Raw genomic sequence first — 22,995 nt, 5'->3', positions numbered from 1 at the left:
TAACTTTTAATAACTGAGTTTAATCATCTAAATTAATTACCGGTATTTAAAAAAAATTAATGAGAATTAAAATAGTTTATCATCCAAAGACAACAAGAAAGGCAGTAAACAGAGGTACCAGGAGCAGAAACTTCATGAAATTAATTGCAACACCAGATGATGGTGTGCTGGCAGTTGTAGAAGATGGCGTGGGGGTGGGGGAACTTGATGTGGGAGGACTAGTTGTGGGAAAATCGATAGATTTCTAAAAAAAATAACAAAAATTTTACATAAAAGAAGCTCTTTTTTAGTCTTGCTCTCTCAAGTGCTCACTCAATCTTTCATTATTCTGACCTGACAAAGTCCTTCAAAAGAAGAAGGGCATTGAATAGTTCCAACAATACCATCATTCATGACATTTAGCTAAAAAATTAAAACAATCAACTCCTAAACTACTTTTTCTATATGTATGCTATATTAAGTTATTAACTGACCACGTTTCCCGGTTGATCACAAGTGTAACTGACACTGTTGACAAACACTGCTAGCTTTGTGTTGTCAGCATTGCAAGTGTACTGCAGATAATGAAATTAAATGACTAGTGAGGCAATGGAGATTCTAATTCATTAAACTTTAGTATAGCTACTGTTATTATAATTGTGGCTACTGCTTTGTACAGTGGTCAGTAGTATAATAATTATTACCCGAAAACATCCTGCTCCAAGTGATCTACTTAACGGTGCTGTCAACGGTACAGGCTGAGTGAAACAAGCTGCACCTTCACCATATCTTTCCCCAAATGCATTACTACCAGCTAATGACAGAAGAACAAAATGATGCTAGAATTAATACAGTGCATCAATACCTGGGAGTTGGTTAGTTGCATTGGAGCAATCACCTGTTCTTCCGTTATCAAACCTAACATTCTAATATAAAAATAGTAATAACAATAGTAATAATGTGTAGCAGTTTTTTTGGAGGATAAAAAATTTCGTGAATTTCACAGTTTTTAAAATTCACTAAACTAAATTCTTTGAAAATCAATTTAATACGATACAAGATGCCAGAATTGTGGAAATTCCTGAAAATTATTTTGTGAACCTCCGGATACAAGTCATTTGTGAAAATTATTATCCTCGAAAAAACCACTATAAGGTACTCAATTTTATTATGTAAAATACTAACAGCTTGGTATGGGCAATAGTCTGCAATTTCCAATTGTCCTCCTGATCTTGAATTGTTGAAATACTATACATTGGAAATAAAAGCACCACTATGTGGGCAAATTGAGATTAATTTCATTACCCGATACTCTTGTGGAAGACTTAATCCTAGATCTGTTTTTAGATTACATATAGAGATAGATACTCTGTCAACTGAACAGTTCAGTTCATTGTTAGCTTGGGGCACATTGCAGAATGGTGACAAAGACTGTCGGCTATACAAGAAACATGTGGCATAACAATACTTACCAAGTTTGATGTAATAAGATTTACCTTAAGGTGGGTATTTATTGCGACACTTTAATTTTAGCGTTTTAAAACCGCTGATTCAACCAGCCGCTAATAATAGTTATTACCTTAGAATGACTTTTAATTGCGGGTACTAAATTTTGCGATTTTAGCACAAGGTAGATTTTGCTGGTATTAAAAATTGCGATTAAGTAATTATTACTAATAGTTATATGGCATCATGATGTCATTATTAATAATTGCGAGTATTAATAATTGCGATTTTTAACCCAAACGCAAAATTCGCAATTAATATTACCCGCATTTAATAGTAATGATCCTATTATGTATTGGGCTTCTTGAGTAGTGTGGTATGCTATTGAATGGGGGTTTTAGTACCATTGATTTTCTTCTTATTTTTGCTAATATTACATTTCGCTAAATCAACGCTAAAATTTAAGAGCGCAATCAATACCCACCCTAAGGTATTCATAATTAAATAGAATATACAGTCAAGAGAGGAATGCAATACATTAATTTGCCTGTACTTGCCCGTGGAGATAAACATAAAAAAGCTGCTGCTTTGCTGCATAAACTAGACTCAGACTGATGAATTATAGTTTCATAATAACTGATTCAAATGAGAAGGACTTGTCTATGTCCATAGCAGCTATTTTAAAATGCTTTTTGAATGGTGTTATAAGCATTTGAGTAAAAATCCAATTTGAGAGGCAATGCCATGAAAAGTTAAATATTTTTTCAGCCTGATGTGATACTACAATCTAAAACTGTTATACTGATTACTCACTTTCTTTCTCTTTCTTACTTATATGCAAAGCAGCTATTAGAAGCAAATGTGCAGCCAGCTCCATAGCCCCATTCTAAAAACTCGCCATGACTGAAATTGACTCTATACCATCTATAAAATCACAAAATGCTAGTCTGTTACAATTACTATCAGAGCTTACCCACTATCTTCAAGCAATGCCAGTGTCACATTTGATAGAACTGGACCGAAATCAATAACACCTGTCATAATTTCATTCTGTACAAGGCAGGTAGCTATAGTTATGCAGTATATGGATAGTGACAGCTCTTACCCCAAATATTCTCTTTTCCCAGTGCGACAGTTCAGTCCCAGGTCCACCTTGATTCTCCATTTCAATACCTTTCAAAGTACTACAACCAAAATGACGTCTGCCATGTTCCTAAGTCAACAACAACAATAATAAGAATAAATAATAATATAAATATTAATAATAATTCCATTTTTTAGTATGGATTTCTCACCCTTTATACCAGTAATTTCGTCTCTCTCTCACTCTCTCTTCTAATTCTTCTTAATTTTATTATTATAATAAATAATAATAATAATAATAGTAATAATAATAATAATAATAATAAAAATAAAAATAAAATAAAATAATTTAAGTCATACAAAGTACATAATAGGTAAAATATGTTAGGTGTAGGTGAAAATAGGTTTTTTTTATGTAGCTGTATACCCAATAAATAGTGGATTTATACCCAATCCATCATCTATTGATAACTTTTTCCTTTTGTCCTTAGCTAGTTTTGTCTCATTTTTGCGTTTTCTTTTTGTTGGTTTTGTTTTTTGTTGTCTCCTCTAGATTCTCCCTTTTCCAAAATTTTCTTGTTTTTGTTATTTTTTTGTGCATGTACATTATTCATAATAATAATAAGGTTTCTTTTTTCATAATAATAATAATAATTACTGTTATTATTATTATTATTTTAATAATTAAAAAAAAACAAAATCAAATAAAAAAAATTTTTTTAATAATAATAATTAATAAGCTAATTTTTATCTTCAATTTTTTAGGTCTCTTTCAATGAAAAATAATCATAATAATGATAAAATAGTAATTATAGTAATCGTTATTGATTTGTATAATCATAATGCATGAGCCAGTATTTAGCTTACCAATACTTTTGGTGTCACCATCAGATTCACAGTATGAGTCACAGTACCACTAAACACTTCCCAATCAGTATAATTGAACTCCATGATAGTTGTGTTACTCCAATCAAAGCGTCGACTAATATGAAATTTATGTTGAATTGGTGACAATAATGATTTCAGTGTCTTACCCTCCATTATCGCTCACATTTGGAGGGAACCCAAATTCATTTCTTTCTGTTCTTGGCTCTCCTTGCTCATCTCTCCAAAAAGGATAAAGTGATGTAGAAAATGCCTAAAATATGCCCATCACATCACAGAGGACAATCAGATACAGTATAGCTGGAAACTTTTGAGGAATTAAAGTTTGAAAAATCAGCCAAAAAATCATTTTTGCTGATTTAATTTTTGCAAATAAAAATAGTTCTGCCATCTTGTATCATACTCGTATCTAGATTTTTATAGATTTTAATTTTTTGTGAACCTGACAAAACCAGGAAAATTTATTGGCCTCAAAAGTTTTCAAGTATATGGTAATAATAATAATAATAATAATAATAATAATAGTTACCAGAGCATGGAACACTTCATGTTTTGCTGTTGCAAATATGTTTCCTGCTGACTCAGTTGCAAAAATGTTAGGACAGAAGTTTACATTCCCAGCAATTGGTCTATAAGAATGAATAGAATAGATTACTTTATACAGTCGAACCTGCTATTGTGAATAATGACACCTCTATAATTAGGAGAAGAAGTATCAGTCCCAAATTCCAAATACGGTATACAGTCTGGCAAAGGGGTGGGCTCAGACTAAATACAATACCGTATAACGCTTTAATTTGGTGGAGTTTTATTTTGGTGATTGGCGGTTTGCAAACAGAATTGCCGATATTAAAACCGCCAATCATTAATGCGCATGCTCAGTAATGCACATGTAGACAAAAATTGCCAAATTAAAAACCACCAATTACAATTTTACAGCAAAATCGCCGAAATAAAGCGCCGCTAAAATAAAGCGTTATACAGTATTAATGGACCTCTGAAATAAGGACACTTCCATAATCAGGACCATATTATTGGGTCTTAAAGTGTCTGGAAATAGTCAGGTTTGACTGTAGCTGGCTTATTTCTTGGCCTCAAATTTTTATATTATAGAATATTCATTAAAAATTATTTTAGGTGGTTTTAAAAATTTCTATAATTTAGTAGAATTAATTTTAGTAGATTATAGCCTGCAGAAAATTAATTATAGTATCCACAAGACTAAACCATGTTGCTATAATATGATTATTTTCAAATTTGTGCAGGTGGTTCAGGGTCCAAACATATGCACAACATACACTAGTCAGTGGTTTATTTACCGACTAAACTAACAGTCGAACAATAAATTCTCATAATGTGATTACCTGTCTAATGCACTTTCCATTTGACAGCTACTAGCAAATGCAATGGTTGAAGGGCCACCAGAGCCAGTTCCACAAGGAGAAGTATTGACTGCAGACACATACAGTATCATGTCAGCATCTTCTATGCCATCTCCCTCTTCATCAATGCTTTGACAATCAGTAGTTTGAGTGGAATTCTTACACTCAATGCATTGCTATAGTATAAAAATGTATGTATGACTATGGGAGCTTGTTTGTATAACTAATCATCAATATTGAAACAGCTGAACAGCCATAACTCATTTAATCTAATAATCATGCTAGATCTAATCATATTAAGTATAGTAACTACAATGCTAACAATAGTAAAACCAGCTAGGCCTTAGTTTCCCTGCTTAGTAGTGCATGCATGGGTATAGTACCTTGAGATGCTCCATAGGCACAACTGCCTGACCACACATTGTGGTCGCCTTGCATGTTGAAGCACACGGTAAAGTTGAATTGATTGATGGAAATACAAAAGTCCCACCCACACAGTCCCTATTGGGATTATAAAATAAAACTTGACAAATGTAAAGCATGAAGTGGCTCAACCGAGGAGCCACACTATCCTGAAGATGATATGGTGTACAGCTACATTATTGTACATGTACATGTGCAAATACAATAATTCTTGATGAAGTTATTGTGGTTGGAAATACTAATACCATTATTAAAGTGCTAATTAGCCCTGAACTTTTTGTAAACATTGCAACACTGATACTGTCAAGTGCTCAAGTAATGTACATGTTGCTTGGAGTGAAATGCAAAGTTCCCACACCCAAGGCAAGAGTTGAAGAATGGCCTCACCTGTCTAAAAGGATCGGAACATTTAATGGCCTGACCATTAGAAGAGATTCAAGGAATGTTTTCAACTGTGGAACAATCATATTCTACAAATTGATGTTATTAATAATCATAATATGAAATTTTGCTACTCTCAAGTGTGGCTGTAGCTCAACTATGACTAATTCATTAGTGCTATACCTTAATGGTTGTTCTAGTTCCTTCAGGGAGTCTATATAGATAATAATAATAACAATAATAAACGTATTTTTCTCACTGACCCTGTTTCCACAGAGTTGTCATAATGAATACTCAAACGGAAAGCTTGGTTTGCCTCCCTCTTAACCATATGGTGATGCTCTTCCAACGGAACTCTGTGTTTGATCTATATACATAATGAAATAAACATTAGGGCTGAAATAAACAAACAAGGCAAGCACTAATTGGTAGTAGCGAAAGAGCTTCTCAATCACTCCATAGATATGATTAGTCTAATCACACACAGATGGTCTCTACTCTACCTTTCCAATCTGCTGAATATGACTGGCTGTATTTTGGATATCATCAAAGGCATAGAGTTGAGAACAACAAAGAACACAGAAGAGCAGGGACAAGAAATAAGATTGTCCAGGACCGTTCATGATTCGCAGTAGCTTGAGATGTGACCGCAGCGTAAACTAGAGATATCTAATTGGTTGTGGGCGGAGCTCCCAAGCCCATTTTATTTTTTGCCATCAATAAAAAGAGTGATAAATTTTTATAATCTGCACAACCATCAATCATGCAGCCAAGCAAGAAGAGAAGAAAGTACACGTGGGATCCTATTGAGCTCAGATACGAAAGGCCTCCAAAGGACCCCAGGAATAGCCTGCTACATAAATATAATCCTCTCTCTCGCTCCCTTTTCTGGTATTAAAACTAGCATCATGTCTAACAATTATATATTAATTTTTATCATAGCTGGATCGACTCTTTAGTCTTTAAAGGATTTAGGCACGAGCTAAAGGAAACTGATTTATATGCTCACCCATCGGAGGCTGACTCAGAAAAACTGTCACAGAAATTTGAAAAGTAAGAGTGAAATTTTTAAGTGAGTTAAATTAAATTTGGTGTTTTGATAGCCATTACCAAAATAAAAATCCGCCATTATCCATGTTCTCAATTGCACAATGGCCACAATTTTGCCAAATTAAAATTCACCAAAATTTAGTTGTTCCAAAATTTTGTGCTGTACAATATATAGGCGCACATACATGTATAATAATAAATTGGGGAATTTTTAATCGTTGATATGATTCTATGCTGCTGAGTCGTCAAAATAAGATCTACCATTTTGCTTTGCTCTCACTACATTTGGCCACTAAGTTACTGCCTATACATTGCAATCATAGAGTTGCCAATATTAAGTACTGTAATTGATTGAATTTGAGCTTTTGTTTTGTCTTTGTAATCACCAGGAGACAATAATAAGTATAATAATAAGAAGAAGGAAGCATAATATACTCTTCATATAAAAAATACTTTTAGAATTTTTTACTTTAACGGCTAACGAAATTTAGCACATGAAATACATGTCTATTTACACAATGAATCATGGGATATTAACAGAATTACTAGTAAAATAATAGGAATTTTCCCCTACCAACAAAAAATTTTCCAATCTAAAGTACAGGTATCAGACATGTATTATTTTTACTTGACTCTCTCTCTTTGAAGGCATTGGAATACTGAAAAAGAAAGAGCAGGGAAACAGTCATCTCCAAGGCTATGGCTGGCCATAGCAAAATGTCTTTCATGGAGAATATTGCTACACGGGATTGTATCATTCTTAGTAGTAAGGATAGAGTGGGAAAGAGAGAGAGAGAGAGAGAGGAAGGGAAAATGACAAGAAAATGGCAAGCAATGAGAGAACAGGGAAGGAGACAGAAGTGGTGATAAAAGATTGGTTAAATGTAAATATATTGATTAATCAACATTCCCATAATTCAAAACGCCTCCCCATCTCTAATAAATAATAATTCCCTATACATACACAAATATTACATGCCATCCGCTATTTCTCATTGCTACATGACCCATGATAGTCATGTGTTGGTCCTATTTTGCTTTATTTCATTTGTTTCAATTAGTTAAATATGCATGAAAAATGCGTCTTAGGTTACAATAGTGTTCCACCTATAATTATATAACTGTAAACAATTAATCAGCGAGTAAGAGATAACAATGTAAAGTTACACTAAGAATAGAATAGTTCCTTATAGCAGACTCTAAAATTTATGCATAGCTAGAATTTTTGTAAGTAGTCAGTCAAATTTTATTTTTGTGAATTTTATTTTTGCAAATCCTCTTTGATGTAAAGTTTTTGAGTTGATTTTTTAAAAATTTAATAATGTATTTCTAGGCAGTTATTAATGATAGTTTTGAACTGTGAGCAGATCTAGAATCATGTTGATGTTTCATTAATAGGTTCTAGCACTCATAGGCCAGCCTGTGATCTTGGGATATTTGACGAATTATTTTGCAATTCCTGAGCCTACCCAATCCGACACTCACAGTGCTTATCTGTTTGCTTTAGCTCTCTCTATGGTTTCCTTTCTCCTTGTCTTTCTCAACGGTCTCAGTGGATATTCTGGATACAAACTTGGGATGTTGGTTAGAGTAATAGCCACATCTGCTATTTATAAAAAGGTATGGTGACTTGATTGATTGCTATGATCGAAATGGTTGTATTTTTTCATTGTTAGATTGTTGAGTTACGTCCTAGTCGTATCAGTCAACTAACGGTTGGTCACATTATCAACCTAGCTTCAAATGATGTTCATAGATTTGATCAGGTACAACCACTACAAGAACATGTATATACATGTATACATGTACCTAATAATTTTGGAAGGGGATTGTGGTGAATTTAGAGTTTTAATATAAAATAAAGAACTCAATTGTGTTGAACCATTATTTACATATTCAATGGCATATGACCATAAATTTGCCTAATTGAAACCTCCCAAGTACCAAAAAATTTTATCCTTCTAAAATTACCAGCTATAAGTAAAAGGTTTATCCCTCAATCTCTCACTCTTTATGATTCTCTTTCTTCTCCTTCTTCCTCCAGTCTCTCTTGTTCTATCACTATCTGTGGATTGGTCCCATACATTTAGTCATTGTCACTGCTTTTGTGTACGTTGAGATCGGCCCCACTGCATTCCTAGCTGCTTTCCTTGTTGTTATTCAACTACCTTTACAGCATTACTTAGGACGAGTTTTTATTAAGCTAAGGTGAGTCGTACATTACATGTACATTACATGTTCCCCACCAAGCATGCTTAGTGAATGCTTTATGAGCTGAAAAGCACTACAATAGTACATGTTTTTTTCTGTAGTTTCAAAAATATTTTAATTTTTTACAAATACTTAAAGTTACAAAAGTCTCGGTCAGATTTCGCCAAAAATGACTAGGAGAAAATTTTTTAGTTTTATAATTTTTCCAATACATTGTTTTTATGTTGTGTAGCAATTTTGAGCTGATTCCGACCAAAATTGGTTTTTTACAAATTTGTTCAGAATCAGCTCAAACTTGCTACACACTAATGTACTGTAGATGAGATCTTTACTCATTTCATGTTGTCCTTCAGATTGAATGCAGCCAAGCTAACTGATAAGAGAGTACTGACAATGAATGAAGTCATCAGTGGTATCAGAGTCATTAAGATGTACGGATGGGAGTATGCCTTCCATCAAGTTGTATCCAACATAAGAAGGTAACATGTCTCCACACATACACCTACATCCTCTTTTTTTCTTTATTCTTTATGTAAAGTACCGCATAGCAGGAAATTTGGAGGGACTAAAATTTGGCGAATTGCTAAATTTTGGTGAATGGCAAATTTTAATTTGGTGAATTTGTGGCCATGTGCCATTGAGCATGCGCATAATGGCTCAAAATGGCGGATTTTATTTTGGCAAATGGCTATCAAAATGCCAAATTCGCCAAATTTAATTTTCTCCAAAATTTCCCACTATACAGTTTATACAGTGTACATGGTAGTTTTTGAAAGGCAAATTTTTGCATTATTATTTTTGACAAATTGTAGCCACGTGACATTAAGCATGTATACATAAGAGCAAGAGTCCTTATAACAGTTTGTTTAGTCAAGTGTAAGCCATCCAAAACCAAAATTACTTAATGTACTGTACAGATATACATGTACATATAATATTATGCTAATAATATAACCTATTAATATACTAATAATAATATATAGTAATTTTACAGTACATAGATATACGTATTCATTTTTCCTTTCTCTTTCTATCAGTCTTGAAGTCAAAGCTATTTTAAAGAGCTCCATTATTCGTATCATTAATCTCAGTTATTACGACATTTCTCTTCCTTTGATTTTGTTGATTGTCTTTTCCGTCTACGTTTCGATTGACGAAAATAACATACTGACATCAAAAAAGGTTTTCACTACTCTTTCTCTTCTCTCGTTTGTTCGCCTCATTTCACTTAAGTTTCTTGTTACTTCTGTCATACAAATATCAGAAGGAAGAGTGGCATTAAAAAGAATAAGTGTAAGTAACTTTTTAAGTGTTTTGGTCGATCCACCTGTCTCTCTTCAATCTTTTATAATCTTTCTCCTTTTCTATCTCTCTTTCTCCCTCTCTCTCTCTTTTTCCCCCCTCTCTCTCTCCTCTCTCTCCCTCCCCCTTACTCTCTCTCTCCCTCCCTCCCCCTCTCTCTCTTTCTCCCCCCTCTCTCTCCCTGTAGGATTTTCTATTAATTAATGATGATGATTTACCTACTCATGAGACCACAGAAGACAATGACAGTCAAAGTATAAGACATATAATAAATATTAATTTTATAAACTGTAAATTATTTTTTAGTTGATGACCCTCCAATTAGCCCACCAAAGAAATCAAAATTGAGCATGTTTAGGAAGAAATGGAGTATAGATACTGACAGTTCTGATGGATATAACTCACTGACAAGACTAGGGGCAAAACCAGGGGAGGAGGAGAGAGAGGAGGAGCTTACAGGTGATGATGTCATTGGTGTTTTGGTAAAGGATCTTCATGCGTCATGGAACAATGAAGAAGACCTTTCTGAGTGTACTTTATTGAATATATCTTTCAAAGTTGATATGGTAAATTTTTGTGCCAACTTAGCTCTGTTGCTTGTTCACTTGCTAAAGTCTAATTTATACTGTATATACTTCCAACCAAAAGTGTTTATTGGCCAATGGAGCTCCCAACATTATGTATGGAATGCATTGATTTGTATACATGTGTGTATAGGACTTCTAGTTTGATGCTCTAACTGTAAATTCTTGTCTCTCTTTGAAGTCTATTTCTCTTTTTAAAATGTTTATTTTCTCTTATTAGAAATCACCACTATTTGCAATTGTCGGGCCTATAGGAGCTGGAAAAGTTAGCAAAAACACATTTACCATTATTATTATTATTATTATTTATTAATATTATTATTTTTTTTTTAATTATTTTTATTCTAGTCTACTTTGCTCCAATGTCTCCTGAAGGAGCTGCCTCCTATTAAAGGATCAGTAACAATGAGAGGTACAGTGGCCTATGTCAGCCAAGAGCCATGGATATTCTCAAGTACTGTGAGGGAAAATATACTGTTTGGATCAAAATATGAGGATGACTGGTATTATACTGTACTGGAGGCTTGTGCTTTGAAAAGGGTAAAAGGAGAGAGAGAGGGGGGAGGGAGGGAGAGGGAGGGAAGGAGAAAGAGGGAGGGAGAGAGAGAGAGGAGGGGAAGGAGAGAGAGAGAGGGAGCGAGAGGGAGAGGGAGGGAGGGAGGGAGAGGGAGAAAGAGGGAGGGAGAGAGAGGGAGAGACAGAGACAGAGATAGAGAGAGAGACAGACAGACAGAGACAGAGAAGAGAGAATAAAAAATGTGGAAAAACAAGACAATGAATGGACCAAACAATAGCTCTCTTTCTTAATGTGATCAGTATGATGTTACAAATTGAAACAGCCAATGTGTATAGTACTTAATCATCATCTCTCCTTTTCATTACATACATGTACATGCATATACACATACATACCCATTAGGATATTGATTGTCTTATTAATGGTGACCTGACTTTAGTGGGAGAGAGAGGAGTGACACTAAGTGGTGGACAAAAGGCAAGGATCAGTCTGGCTAGGGCAGTCTATCGTAAAGCTGATATATACCTCCTTGATGACCCACTGAGTGCTGTTGATACTGCTGTCAGCAGACACCTTTTTAACAAGTAAATTCTCTTCTTCTCTCAACTTGATTTATGTTTTTCCTACTTCTTTCTTTATAAGGTGTATCAAAGGCCTGTTATCCCAGTCTTGTGTATTACTGGTCACTCATCAGCTCCAGTATTTGAAACAGTGTGATAAGATGATTGGCCTCAAAGAGGTACGCATATTCACCCACTTAGGATTGAATTGATTAGCAATAGTAGATTAACAGCAGTCATACAGTGCTTAGCAGCTAGTAGTATGTAACTAACTGTCTGTGTAATGCTTCTGTCAGTGTACTGCTTCTTTCATATTATTTTATGCCTTAACTAAATCCACTTTTAATTTTGTGTAGTAATTTATAAATTTAGTCAGGGATCTTAGAACACTAAATTTAAGGACTAATAGATTTAATAGCATCATTAACTCTAATAGAATAAAAAATACACACATGCAATTAAAACTGTAAAGAACTTTTAATATCTGTAATTATCTTAGGGTGTGGTGACAGTGTATGGTGATACAACAGAAATACTGGAATGGGGAGAATCAAAGATACTGTCACTAATAGGAGGGAAGGGAGGAGAGAGTGAGGAGGAGGAGTATGAGGAACAACTGGCAGAGATGACATTCAGTGATGATGAGATCAGTAAGTTTAGTAATTTTATACACGTAGTATATGTGACCATAATTGACAAAAGGTACCTTATGGCGGATAGTAAAATTTGTCTTTATAGCCAAAAAAATCCAACTTCCTAAGCTCCATTTATGATAAAATTACTCCACAGGATCCAAAAAGTTATTATGTAACTTCTAGACACAATGGTTGTCTAACAAAGCACTCACAGGTTGATATTTTTCATTATAATGTTGAATTATAAATCATCCTTTTGTCAATTATGGTCACATATTTTTTAATTATTGACTAAATAGCTTTTCCACCGTATAGTGAAAAATTTTTGTAGCCCAAAAATTTTGTGGATTTATCCAAAATTAATTTTGTGGCTTTAATTTTCTACTTTTCAGCCATCTTGAACCATATTACATTGAATTTCGCAGATTTTATTTCCATAAATTTTCAAAAAATGCACAATCCACAAAAATCAAAAATTTTCCATTATACAGTTTGTATCATGAATTTATTTTTATAATCTTTTTTTCTCTTCTCTCTCTCTTTTTCAGCTCCGTTACATTCACCTCTTGAAGAAAGTGCTTTATTTCCAGGCTTGTCAATATATGATTCATTAGTTATCAGTAATTCTGTTAATGATGATACTCCAGCAGTGACCACTCCTGCTCCACCTCCTCTTCTAAAAGCTTTGTCTACCCGTAGCTTTGGAAGGACTCTTAGATCAATTACTAGTATACAAAATGGAGTAGAAATACCGGTATGGTTTATAATGATAATTATAAAGTAATGATGTAATTTTTAATAAAAGATAGATTAAAAATTTTACTTTAAAGTTTGCCAAGCATAGTGCACTAAAATTGGCTAGGAGGAAATTTTAATGGAATTTTTTGTGAAAAATTTGACCGGATTCCAATCAAAATTGGGATTTTTAGAAATTTTTAGAAGTTGTTTCAAAATTTGGCAAAATTGAAAATATAGATTTTTAGGCAAATTTGCAAAATTTACAGCCCTTTGCTATTTGCCTAAGCCTCATTAAATTGTTTGCAATATTTTCATGCTTACATTTTTAGGTCGAGACATTTGAAGCTCCTCCAGAGGAAGAGAGTGTTAGTGGTACAGTATCAGTTAAAACTTACGCAAAATACTTCATCTCTGGAGGGAGCTACTGGCTGCCTCTAGTTGTACTGGTTGTTTTCATCATTGCTGAAGTAAGGAGACTAAAATGTACTGAGTGTATCAATTATGTGTTAATATAATATGATCTAAGTGAGATGTTAGTAGGATTTAATTGAGTTTTTAAAAGAAATTAGATACTGTATAGTGGGAAATTTTGGAGGGAGTTAAATTTTGCGAATTGCTAAATTTTGGTGATTGGCAAATTTGTGGCCATGTGCCATTGAGCATGCGTATAATGGCTCAAAATGGCGGATTTTTATTTTGGTGAATGGCTATCAAAATGCCAAATTTTTCCAAATTTAATTTCCCTCTAAAATTTCCCGCTATACGGTATTATATTAGTAATTTTTATAATGTTTTACAACTTTCATTTGCAGTGTTCAATCATAACTACAGACTGGTGGATTGCAGATTGGTACGAATTTATTATTATTATTATAAAATAATATTCATTATTATTATTATTAAATTTATTATTATTATTATTTAAATTTATTATTATTCTCTTATTATATTTTCTCGTAGGGCCAATTGTAATAATAATGATAGTGCAGTATCAACATGTGCTCTGTCCAACAATGAAAGGATCGGTATATATTCTGGTCTGGTCTCCTCTCTTTGGATCAGCTGCTTATTGAGAAGTTTCCTATTTTATGTGTTGTCACTGAGGGCTGCCCGTTCACTCCATAACAGAATGTTCTCCTCTATAATCAGAGCACCAGTTCTGTTCTTTGATACTAATCCTATTGGTGAGTATCAGGGAAACCGTTAGTATTATACTCAGTAGCTGGTAAATTTTTAAAGTGAACATTTTGACATTTTGGTAGCCATTCTCCAAATTAAACCCACCATTTTAGATGTGCATGCTCAATGGCACATGGCCGCTACTAAACTTTTCTCCCCCTCCAACTACATTGTTGTATCTATTGTTGTATCTATTGTTATTATTATACCAATTTTAGGCCTTTTGCTTTAATTTTACTATACTATGAAAATTTGAGGTTTCCCACAGGATCATGGCATAGTGCTCATGCAACTTCTTGTCAGTGAATTTTTTTCCAAAGTTTGCATGTACTATAGCACAGGGTATTTGTCAAAAATGGCTAGTAGAGAATTTATTACATTTTTTGATACATATGCATGTACTTATACATATTGTTTAGAAATTTTGAGCTGGTGTAAATCAAATTATATTTTTAAGTTGCTCAAAAAATTGGTCAAAGCCCCTGTACTGTATGGTCTTGGACCCAATTTCACCAAAATTGAAAAAGAGAGAATTCTTCATTTTTATAATTTTTCCTGATACATATGCATGTATTTACGTTGTGTAAAAATTTTGAGCTGATTCCAACTAAAATTGGATTTTTAATGAATTTTTAAAGTTGCTCCATACTGGAGCTTGCTTTTAAGCTCACTTAGTCCCCCGTTTGCAATACTTGTCAGCTACTTTGCATGCAACATACTGGGCTACTTTTTAGTCTGTTATATTTATTTCTTTTGTGTTAATTAATGCAATTTATTAGGTCGTGTGTTGAACAGGTTTTCCAAAGACGTTGGATTCCTCGATGACATTCTTATTTACTCTTTTTGCGAGTTCTTGCAAGTAAATTAATATTTGTTGGTATTATAGTGTTCAATTTGTCCGTCTTTTGTCTAGTTTTTCATGAGGTTTCTTGGTATCATCATTACAGCTGTCATAGCTAATTATTACCTCATTGTAGTAATAGTTGTTCTCTGTGTTGTCTTTGTACTCTTCAGACAGTATTACCTTAGAATGGCTAGAAGCATCAAACGCATTGAGGCCTCAAGTAATTTAATATACATGTGCATACACAGTCATATTTAATACTCCCATGTAGCTGGTAATTTTAATTGGGGGAATTTTGGTGAATTCGAAATTTTTGATAACCATTTTGTCAAAATTAAACCAGCCATTTCGAACCATTTTGCACAATCACAGTGGTAAATCATCACAAATTTGCTTAATTAAAACCCATTGATCATACAAAAATTAAGCAATTTGCCCATTCAAGTTTTATCCCTCCAAAATCACCAGCCATAATTATAATGTACCGTATAGCGCAAAATTTTTAAGGACTGTAAATTTTGCTAAAAATTCTTTTGCAGATTTAAGTTTTGCAAGTTTCTGCCATATTGTATTGTAATAATTTGATTTTGCGGAAGTACTTTTCACGAATCTTCAAAAAATTGCAAAATCCACAAAATTTACAGCCCTCAAAAATTTTGCATTATACAGTATATTTTTTACATTTCTTTGTCTCTTTCCACCTTGTACATGTATCTCTTCCTTGTCTCTCTCATTCCTCCAGGTCGTAGTCCTCTCTACTCTCATATATCAATGACTCTCCAAGGCCTATCAACAATAAGGGCTTATGGTATGGTCCAGGAGATGGTTAAAGTGTTTTACAATTATCACAACAAGCACACACAAGCTTGGTTCCTGTACATAGTATCTTCAAGGTACATACATGTACATACTTATAATGTTAGCTACTAGAAAGAGTTTAAAATATTAAGGAGCTTGGTCTCCTTGATTTAGTATCTGCTAGAAAAGCAGATTCTCTACCTTATGCAGTGTTCTGCCTAGAAAAAATTAGAGGTGGTTGGAGACTACTATTGTTCCTTTTAAGCTTATGTACACCATACTAGTAGACTACAATATCAGGCTTTATGTATGGTTATTAGTATTAATTGGATGGTTGGTCTAAGTGATGAACTATGGCTGGTTCATTTGTTGAGGTGGCTGTCTTGACCACCCCCGACCACCATAGGCAGAGCTATGCTTATGTTGCTACTAGAAAACTCTTGACTTGTTTGTTGCCATTAATCTTAGCTATTACTCTTACATAGCTTACGAAAGACGATAATTTTTATAATCAATAATGCAATGTAGCCAATTTTCCCTTTTATTCAAAATTCTTATTATTCCCTGCATAACAGTTGCTACATGTATAAAGAGTAGAGAATTATTATGATACTCTTGTATACATCATGTATAACCTCTTGGCTATTAAAACAACAACAGGAAATGGTCACAGTTCATAGACACACAGACGCAACACTTCATATAATTTATGGCATTCTTCCTTTGAAGTTGTGTAACTATATGTCACACTCAGATTACTCTAGTAGCATGACAGTGCTTAGTAAAATATTTCATTATAAATGGTGTTTACTTATCTCTCTCTCTCTCTCTCCTTTTTTCTCTCTACCTTCCCCTACTCTCTTTTTACATTTGCTCTCCCTCCTCCCTCTCTTCTTTCCTTTCTCCTTTTTACTTTTTCTTTTCTCTCTCTCTTTCTCTCTCTCCCCCCCCCCTCTCTCTCTCTCTCACTATCAGATGGTTTGGTATGAGAATTGATGCCCTTAGTTCTATATTCATAACAACAGTAGTCTTTGTGTCTATACCATTAGCAGGAAGTAAGTGTACACCACAACCATTATCTAATTATTTAATAATTAAAAGCAAATTAGAATTACTACATGTATATCCTTCACACGCTTAAACTGTTAAAATTAAATTTATGAGTGACACTGTCCAGCACTTAATGCGAGTCTTTTCTTAGGTCTTTCTCCTGGTTTGGTCGGACTTGCTCTCTTTTATTCAATATCTCTCAATGGGATGTTCCAGTACTGCATGAGACTCAGTGCCGAAGTAGAAAACTTGGTCAGTTAATTTCTCCCGTATGGGGTAGTAGTAAAAGTAGAAACAAAACAAAACCAGAGGTGAAAAGAAACAGAACAGAAGCAAAAACTAGAGGACTCCTAACATAACTAGGGAACTCCTAAATGACTAGGAGACTCCTAACATAGCTAGGGTACACTCAAAAAATAACTAAACCCTAAACCCAACCTTGGGGACTCCTAAGCTAACTAGGGGGACTCCTAACATGACTGGGGGACTTTTAACAAAAATAAAACTACATTGGTAGATTGCTATTTTGGGGCATTTCTTTCTGGTTTTGTTTCTACTTTTACTAATACCCCTCCCATGATGTATACTCTAACTCTTTTTCAACCACTTGTGTTTCACTCCTCATATTTTGTCTCTCTCTCTCTCTCTTTCCTTCTATTCAGATGGTGTCAGCTGAGAGAGTCATTGCATATGATGAGGACATTTCAAGTGAAGCTCCTTTTGAGACGGACCCTTTGCTTGAGAAACCACCCTCGACTTGGCCGGAAAGTGGAAGGATAAAATTAAAAGATGTGACATACAGACATTCTGAGACTTCTCCATTAGTTCTCAAGGGACTATCTGCTGTTATTGAATCTGGAGAAAAGGTCAATTGTGGTCTCTTAGATATGTGTGTGCTGGAGTGTAACCACAGGCTGTTCTTAGGATTCCCATACAACAGTAGTACCATGTACAGTACTTGGAAGTATTTGACACTTTCATGTACATGTACTGGCCTAAGGATTCTTAGTATTTACACCGTGTTGCATAATCAAAGGCATGTACATGTACACTCGCTATTTGACATGTACTGGCTGAAGGGTTCTTGGTACCGTATAGTGGGTATATTCCGTCAGAGTTTAATTTCATTCTTTTTGCTCTCATTCCTTGTGGAACGAATATTTTCCAAGTCAAAAAGGCATTTCGTCAATGCCACATGTGCAAAATGGCTACTCAGAATGAAAATAAAATAAACAAAAAAATCTAATCCTGCTTAGAACGAACATTTGAGGTATACCCGCCGCTGTACAGTATTTACATTGGATTACTTGTGCATAATCCAATGCTTCATAAATCGCACGTACATGTACACTGGCTATTTGGCTGTTGTTTTATGATTAGTCACCCTTCAAAGGCTAATTTTGTAAATCAAAAGAAAATAGTTTACAATAGACACACTGATAAATTAATTACCAGAGAATAATTCAATTTTAAAGACACCTAATGCTTAGATAATTAAATAACTCTTATTCTTAGATAATTAAATAACTCTTATGCTTAGATAATTAAATAACTCTTATGCTTTTCCTTAGATTGGTATTGTGGGTCGTACTGGTGCTGGTAAATCATCACTGGCCTCAGCTTTATTCCGACTTGCTGAACCAAACGGATCAATAGAGATCGACAATGTTGAAGTTCTAACGCTCGGACTTCACGACTTGAGACGCCATTTATCAATAATCCCACAAGATCCTGTTCTATTTACCGGGACCGTACGCCATAACCTGGATCCATTTGGTAACTATGATGACGAGGAGATATGGAGATCCTTGGAGCAAGTTCAGTTGAAATGGAGTATAGAGTTACTGGATGAAGGACTGGAAGCAATGGTGACTGAGGGAGGGAGCAATTTCAGTGTTGGACAGAGGCAGTTGTTTTGCCTTGCTAGAGCATTACTGAGGAAGAATAAAATATTGATATTAGACGAAGCAACGGCTAATGTGGATCTGGAGTAAGTGGTTTATAAAATTAAAGTAAACTCAAATTATTTAGTGACCTTTATGTTTAACGTTTTTGCAATGATGGGTATATTGACGTCCATAAAATTTCAACATTTTTCACCTTTAGCCTATTTTCTTGAAGTTAATGGTCGTGAATATGATTGTCAATGTGCATTTGGTTACCTTAGTTGTAAAAATCATTATAATTAATGGATTGCAATTATTAATGGGTTATAGCATCCCATTCATCATATCATAACTGGGTCAGTTTATTTTATGGCATGTAAACTGTGCTTCTTTGGTATGCCACCACATTAGGTAGGCTCACCCAGTTAGTTATGACACGAACAGTGCTGATTTATGGGATACATTAAACCTCTCCCCTCTTCCTTCTAATTTTATTTTAATCATTTTGCTTGTTTACAAAACAAGACAAAAAACCTTGCTCCGAAATGTTCTGGTATAAACAAGGCTTCACTACTTTCATTAATGCATGCCTTGTGACATAGACACTACATATGGTTTTCCTTTTATCTCATCTTTCCTCTCTTTCCTCCACACAGAACTGATGCCATCATACAACAAGTTATACGTGAACAGTTCAGCCAGTGCACTATACTCACTATAGCCCATCGACTTGAAACTGTGATGGATTCCGATAGAATTATGGTACGATAAAACCCTGTACTATTTCAATGTATTACATTCAGCAAGAGCTTGATCAGATATAATTATGATTGGTTGTGTGAGTACATGTAATTTGTGACATGATGTACGAGTAACTTCATCTGCTGGCATTTGTAAACATTGTGATTCAGTCACTAGGTGTTAATTGTAAGCTAGAGGCTTGTAATTAAATTATTGGAATGTGTCAATTTTGAGTAGCCTTTTCCTCTTTATTGTATAATTTCTAGGTCTTAAGGTTTGGTGAGATAGCAGAATTTGATGAGCCACATGTACTTCTTAGCAAACCGAATTCTTATCTTTTACGATTAGTAGAGCACACTGGTCCAGGGACTGCTGCAAAGTTAAAGGAAATTGCAAGCGATACTTACAACATGAGGCATGGAATACGATCCACCGACAAGCCATTGAGACTGAAATAATTAACATTTGAAAAAATTTGTGTAATGAGATTATCAAATGAAATTGTCACGTATTTATCCTAATTTATTTATGCTCTGTATTTTACAATTTATATACATTGTGTGAATTTGTACATTTGGTTCGTGAAGGAGTGGCCTCGTGGTAAAGTTAGTAGTCATTAATACTACAGCCATAGATACTACAGCACTTTGTGAATTCTGCACTGCACCATGCCACATTTAATTACTCGGATAGGGCTACTGGTTTTGCTCGCATTCATCTACACTGCTGGTGAGTCTGCTAATAAATGGCCATTGAGATTATATTCCTCTTCTTTTTAGGAGCAAGCTGTACTGTCTCTGCTCCGTCAGGGCCTAGGACCATCCGTTTTGGATCACAGCACACCATCACATGTCAGTTTTCAGCCAATTGCTTCTCAAGCTCCTGGACGAAAGATGGGCTCTCACTCTCCAATAATCCAAACTACACTGTCACCTCTGGGAGCACCAGGAGCAGCATCAGTTTTAATGCTAGTCTTTCTGACACTGGGGACTTTGTTTGTAACGTGATCAAGTTCCACTTCTCAGACTCGAGCATTAAAAGATATTTCAGAATTTTTGTTGAAAGTATGCACATTAAACTTAGCATATCTGAACGTTGTTTTGTCATAATGTTTTTAGAGGCCGTGGAAGTACACATTTATCCAAATGCTATTAACAGTGTTGAAGGTGAGATGGTGAGTATTAACTGTACAGCGATAGGAGCTCCTACTCCTTCATCAATATCATGGTATCGTAATGGACTCCCTCTAAATCCAGCCCCTGAGTCTAATAAAAGCACAGACCAGCAAACCGTCACCAGCAGACTTGTGCTGCAACCTTTGGAAAGAAATGATGAAGGGGTTTATAGCTGTTCAGCTTTTAATGCACCATCTAGCATTGGGTTTAAAACAGCACACTCTTCTGATGTTCTAGTGACTGTGTATTGTAAGTTAAATAATAGTTTAGATCTACTGAGAGCCGTTAGATTTGTGCCTTATTATCAATGCTTTGCTATCAGCTCCGGAAATATCTTGATAGCTATGTTGCATGCAGCATGCATTAGTTAGGAACTTTTAGTTTTAGCATAATTTTATTATAATGAGCATTATCATTTAGCAACTGTGGGCCTGTGGTTTATTCTGAGCCTTATGTTGTTGTGATAGGCTATGGGCTACATCATAATGACATCACCAAGTCTTGGTCAAAACCCACAGTTCATGTAATCATGTTTTAATCTTGTCGTGGATTTGACAACTTTTATTATTTATTTTTTTAGATTTGCCACTTTTTATTCTCCAGCCTCCTTTTATAGTAGAAGGAATAGCAGGAGGGAACACCAGCTTGTTCTGTTCAGTGACAGCTAATCCTCTTCCTCCAGTTGTGTATTGGTTAACTAGTAATGGGCTTAATCTCACTAATATCTCAACAAGTGTTGTTGTCTCACCTAAAGTCATTGAAAGTACTCTCACTTTGGAGAATGTTCAGTTGTCTGATGAGTTGAATTACTCTTGTGTTGTTGAGCAAGTCATACCATCAAATAATAACAGGACATTAATTAAGGCTCAAACTCAGTTACTGATTGCATGTAAGTATGAAAACTAATTAAGTTATTAGTATTTTTTCTTTGTTTTAGACCCACCACAAGTGAGCTCACCTATTCATAACGTCACTGTTAATGCATCAGATGAAGTCACCTTGTTATGTGAAGGATTTGGTAACCCCAGACCAGTCATTGAATGGTATTTCATTGGCAAAGGTACGCCACAAATCTAGTAAGTATATTATGTAATTAATCTTTTCCCAGATGGTAACGAAGTTCAAATTCACAATGCTTCAAGATCGCTTCCATTGAGTGATAGAACTATCGTTTCTAACCTAACACTAACCAATGTTACAATAGACCAGGAAGGATCATACAGATGTAAAGGAACTAATAATGTCACTAACTTAATTGGATCTAAAGAAGACACCTTAATACACCTCACAGTACATTGTACGTATTATTTACAAATTAAGAGTGCTATTATTCTCATTCATTTTTAGCTCCTCCTCAGTTAATTAGAGTGAATTCATCATCTAATTACAGTTTACTAGTAAATGAATCAATCACTCTTTCCTTCAGTATCAATTTTGCCTCTCCTCCTGTCAAAAGTGAGCAAGTAGCTTGGACACTGACAACAGTCAACAGGGAGATCAAAGAATTAAACTGTGAGTAAAAATGCCAACTTATAATAACTAAACAATTATTTGCATGCTTGCTTGCCTTAACATATGTCTCTCCTTTTATGTTTAGCATCTGATCAATTCCAAATTTCAGCTGATGGCCTCTCCCTCACAATATTTTCAGTGTCACTGGAAGAGAATGGATTCATACAGTCGACTGTGTACAATGAAGTTGGTACCGATAGCAAAGGATATTATTTGCTTATAGGAAGTTAGTCAAATTTTGTATGAACTTACATGCGTTTGAATTAATTTTATTTTAGCTTCTCCTAGTGTCAGCATTTTACCAAGACATGTGGGAGTCGCAATAGGAACACGAAATATTTCCTTTACTTGTAGTTCTTCTGGTCATCCTATTCCACTCCTGACTTGGTATGCTAATGATCAGGAGCTGTCTCTTAGTCAAGACAAGTATTCTTCATTATATACTAATACTAATGGAACTAGTGTTTTGACTTTGTTTGATCTTGGTTTGTCTGATGCTGCAAGGTATACTTGCTTAGCTAGTAATGTGTTTGGAAATGATACTGTTGATAATCATTTAGTTGTTCAAGGTAAGTTTAGTTTAAATGGAATAATTATTATGTTTTTCTTAGTACCACCTAACATCACTCTCACT

The 22,995-nt window shown here is 34.6% G+C and overlaps 3 protein-coding genes across 3 annotated transcripts; 2 read left to right on the top strand and 1 right to left on the bottom strand.

The window, feature by feature from the left end:
• LOC100640888 (leishmanolysin-like peptidase) lies at positions 1–6,274 on the bottom strand. Its single transcript, XM_020000796.1, has 19 exons — positions 6,083–6,274; positions 5,843–5,946; positions 5,763–5,793; positions 5,586–5,668; positions 5,159–5,276; positions 4,758–4,951; positions 3,923–4,022; positions 3,543–3,646; positions 3,376–3,490; positions 2,531–2,638; positions 2,399–2,475; positions 2,257–2,349; positions 1,285–1,417; positions 1,165–1,227; positions 845–905; positions 684–793; positions 474–554; positions 334–402; positions 1–244 (listed from the first exon to the last, which is right to left on the bottom strand). The coding sequence occupies exons 1-19, from the start codon at positions 6,200–6,202 to the stop codon at positions 80–82; spliced, it is 1,929 nt and encodes a 642-aa protein (XP_019856355.1). The 5' UTR covers positions 6,203–6,274; the 3' UTR covers positions 1–79.
• Positions 6,275–6,328: 54 nt separating this feature from the next.
• Positions 6,329–20,224, top strand: LOC100640761 (multidrug resistance-associated protein 4-like). The gene is made up of 28 exons (XM_020000789.1): positions 6,329–6,470; positions 6,522–6,632; positions 7,278–7,395; positions 8,028–8,249; positions 8,306–8,395; positions 8,674–8,837; positions 9,194–9,319; positions 9,878–10,133; positions 10,330–10,396; positions 10,449–10,708; positions 10,947–10,991; positions 11,075–11,266; positions 11,646–11,827; positions 11,886–11,982; positions 12,303–12,453; positions 12,987–13,192; positions 13,506–13,643; positions 13,989–14,026; positions 14,137–14,360; positions 15,135–15,214; positions 15,269–15,419; positions 15,942–16,092; positions 16,973–17,052; positions 17,199–17,299; positions 17,710–17,913; positions 18,619–19,037; positions 19,590–19,695; positions 19,941–20,224. Exons 1-28 carry the CDS (start codon positions 6,343–6,345, stop codon positions 20,130–20,132), a joined length of 4,299 nt encoding a protein of 1,432 aa, XP_019856348.1. The 5' UTR covers positions 6,329–6,342; the 3' UTR covers positions 20,133–20,224.
• Positions 20,225–20,321: 97 nt separating this feature from the next.
• LOC109584890 (hemicentin-2-like) lies at positions 20,322–22,995 on the top strand (the record flags this gene model as incomplete). The annotated part of the gene is made up of 10 exons (XM_020000788.1): positions 20,322–20,403; positions 20,454–20,738; positions 20,793–21,098; positions 21,430–21,738; positions 21,787–21,909; positions 21,958–22,146; positions 22,197–22,361; positions 22,447–22,587; positions 22,640–22,930; positions 22,973–22,995. Coding segments are annotated over exons 1-10 (1,893 nt in total), but the record flags the coding sequence as incomplete, so codon positions are not given.

The sequence above is a fragment of the Amphimedon queenslandica genome, unplaced genomic scaffold (assembly GCF_000090795.2).
Source record: "Amphimedon queenslandica unplaced genomic scaffold, v1.1 AMPQUscaffold_13153, whole genome shotgun sequence".
Taxonomy (NCBI): domain Eukaryota; kingdom Metazoa; phylum Porifera; class Demospongiae; order Haplosclerida; family Niphatidae; genus Amphimedon; species Amphimedon queenslandica.
This window is presented reverse-complemented; position numbering and strand designations above follow the sequence as displayed.

What these genes read in the sequence shown, in the direction of transcription:
- LOC100640888 (XM_020000796.1), bottom strand. Translation starts at nt 6,202, where the DNA reads ATGAACGGTCCTGGACAATCTTATTTCTTGTCCCTGCTCTTCTGTGTT. An exon ending in ACTATTGCCCATACCAAGCT is followed by an intron (nt 906 to 1,164) that starts GTTAGTATTTTA and finishes TTTTTATATTAG; the next exon opens with AATGTTAGGTTTGATAACGG. An exon ending in GTGATCAACCGGGAAACGTG is followed by an intron (nt 403 to 473) that starts GTCAGTTAATAA and finishes TTAATTTTTTAG; the next exon opens with CTAAATGTCATGAATGATGG.
- LOC100640761 (XM_020000789.1), top strand. Translation starts at nt 6,343, where the DNA reads ATGCAGCCAAGCAAGAAGAGAAGAAAGTACACGTGGGATCCTATTGAG. An exon ending in CAAACGCATTGAGGCCTCAA is followed by an intron (nt 15,420 to 15,941) that starts GTAATTTAATAT and finishes TCATTCCTCCAG; the next exon opens with GTCGTAGTCCTCTCTACTCT. An exon ending in GTGCCGAAGTAGAAAACTTG is followed by an intron (nt 17,300 to 17,709) that starts GTCAGTTAATTT and finishes CCTTCTATTCAG; the next exon opens with ATGGTGTCAGCTGAGAGAGT.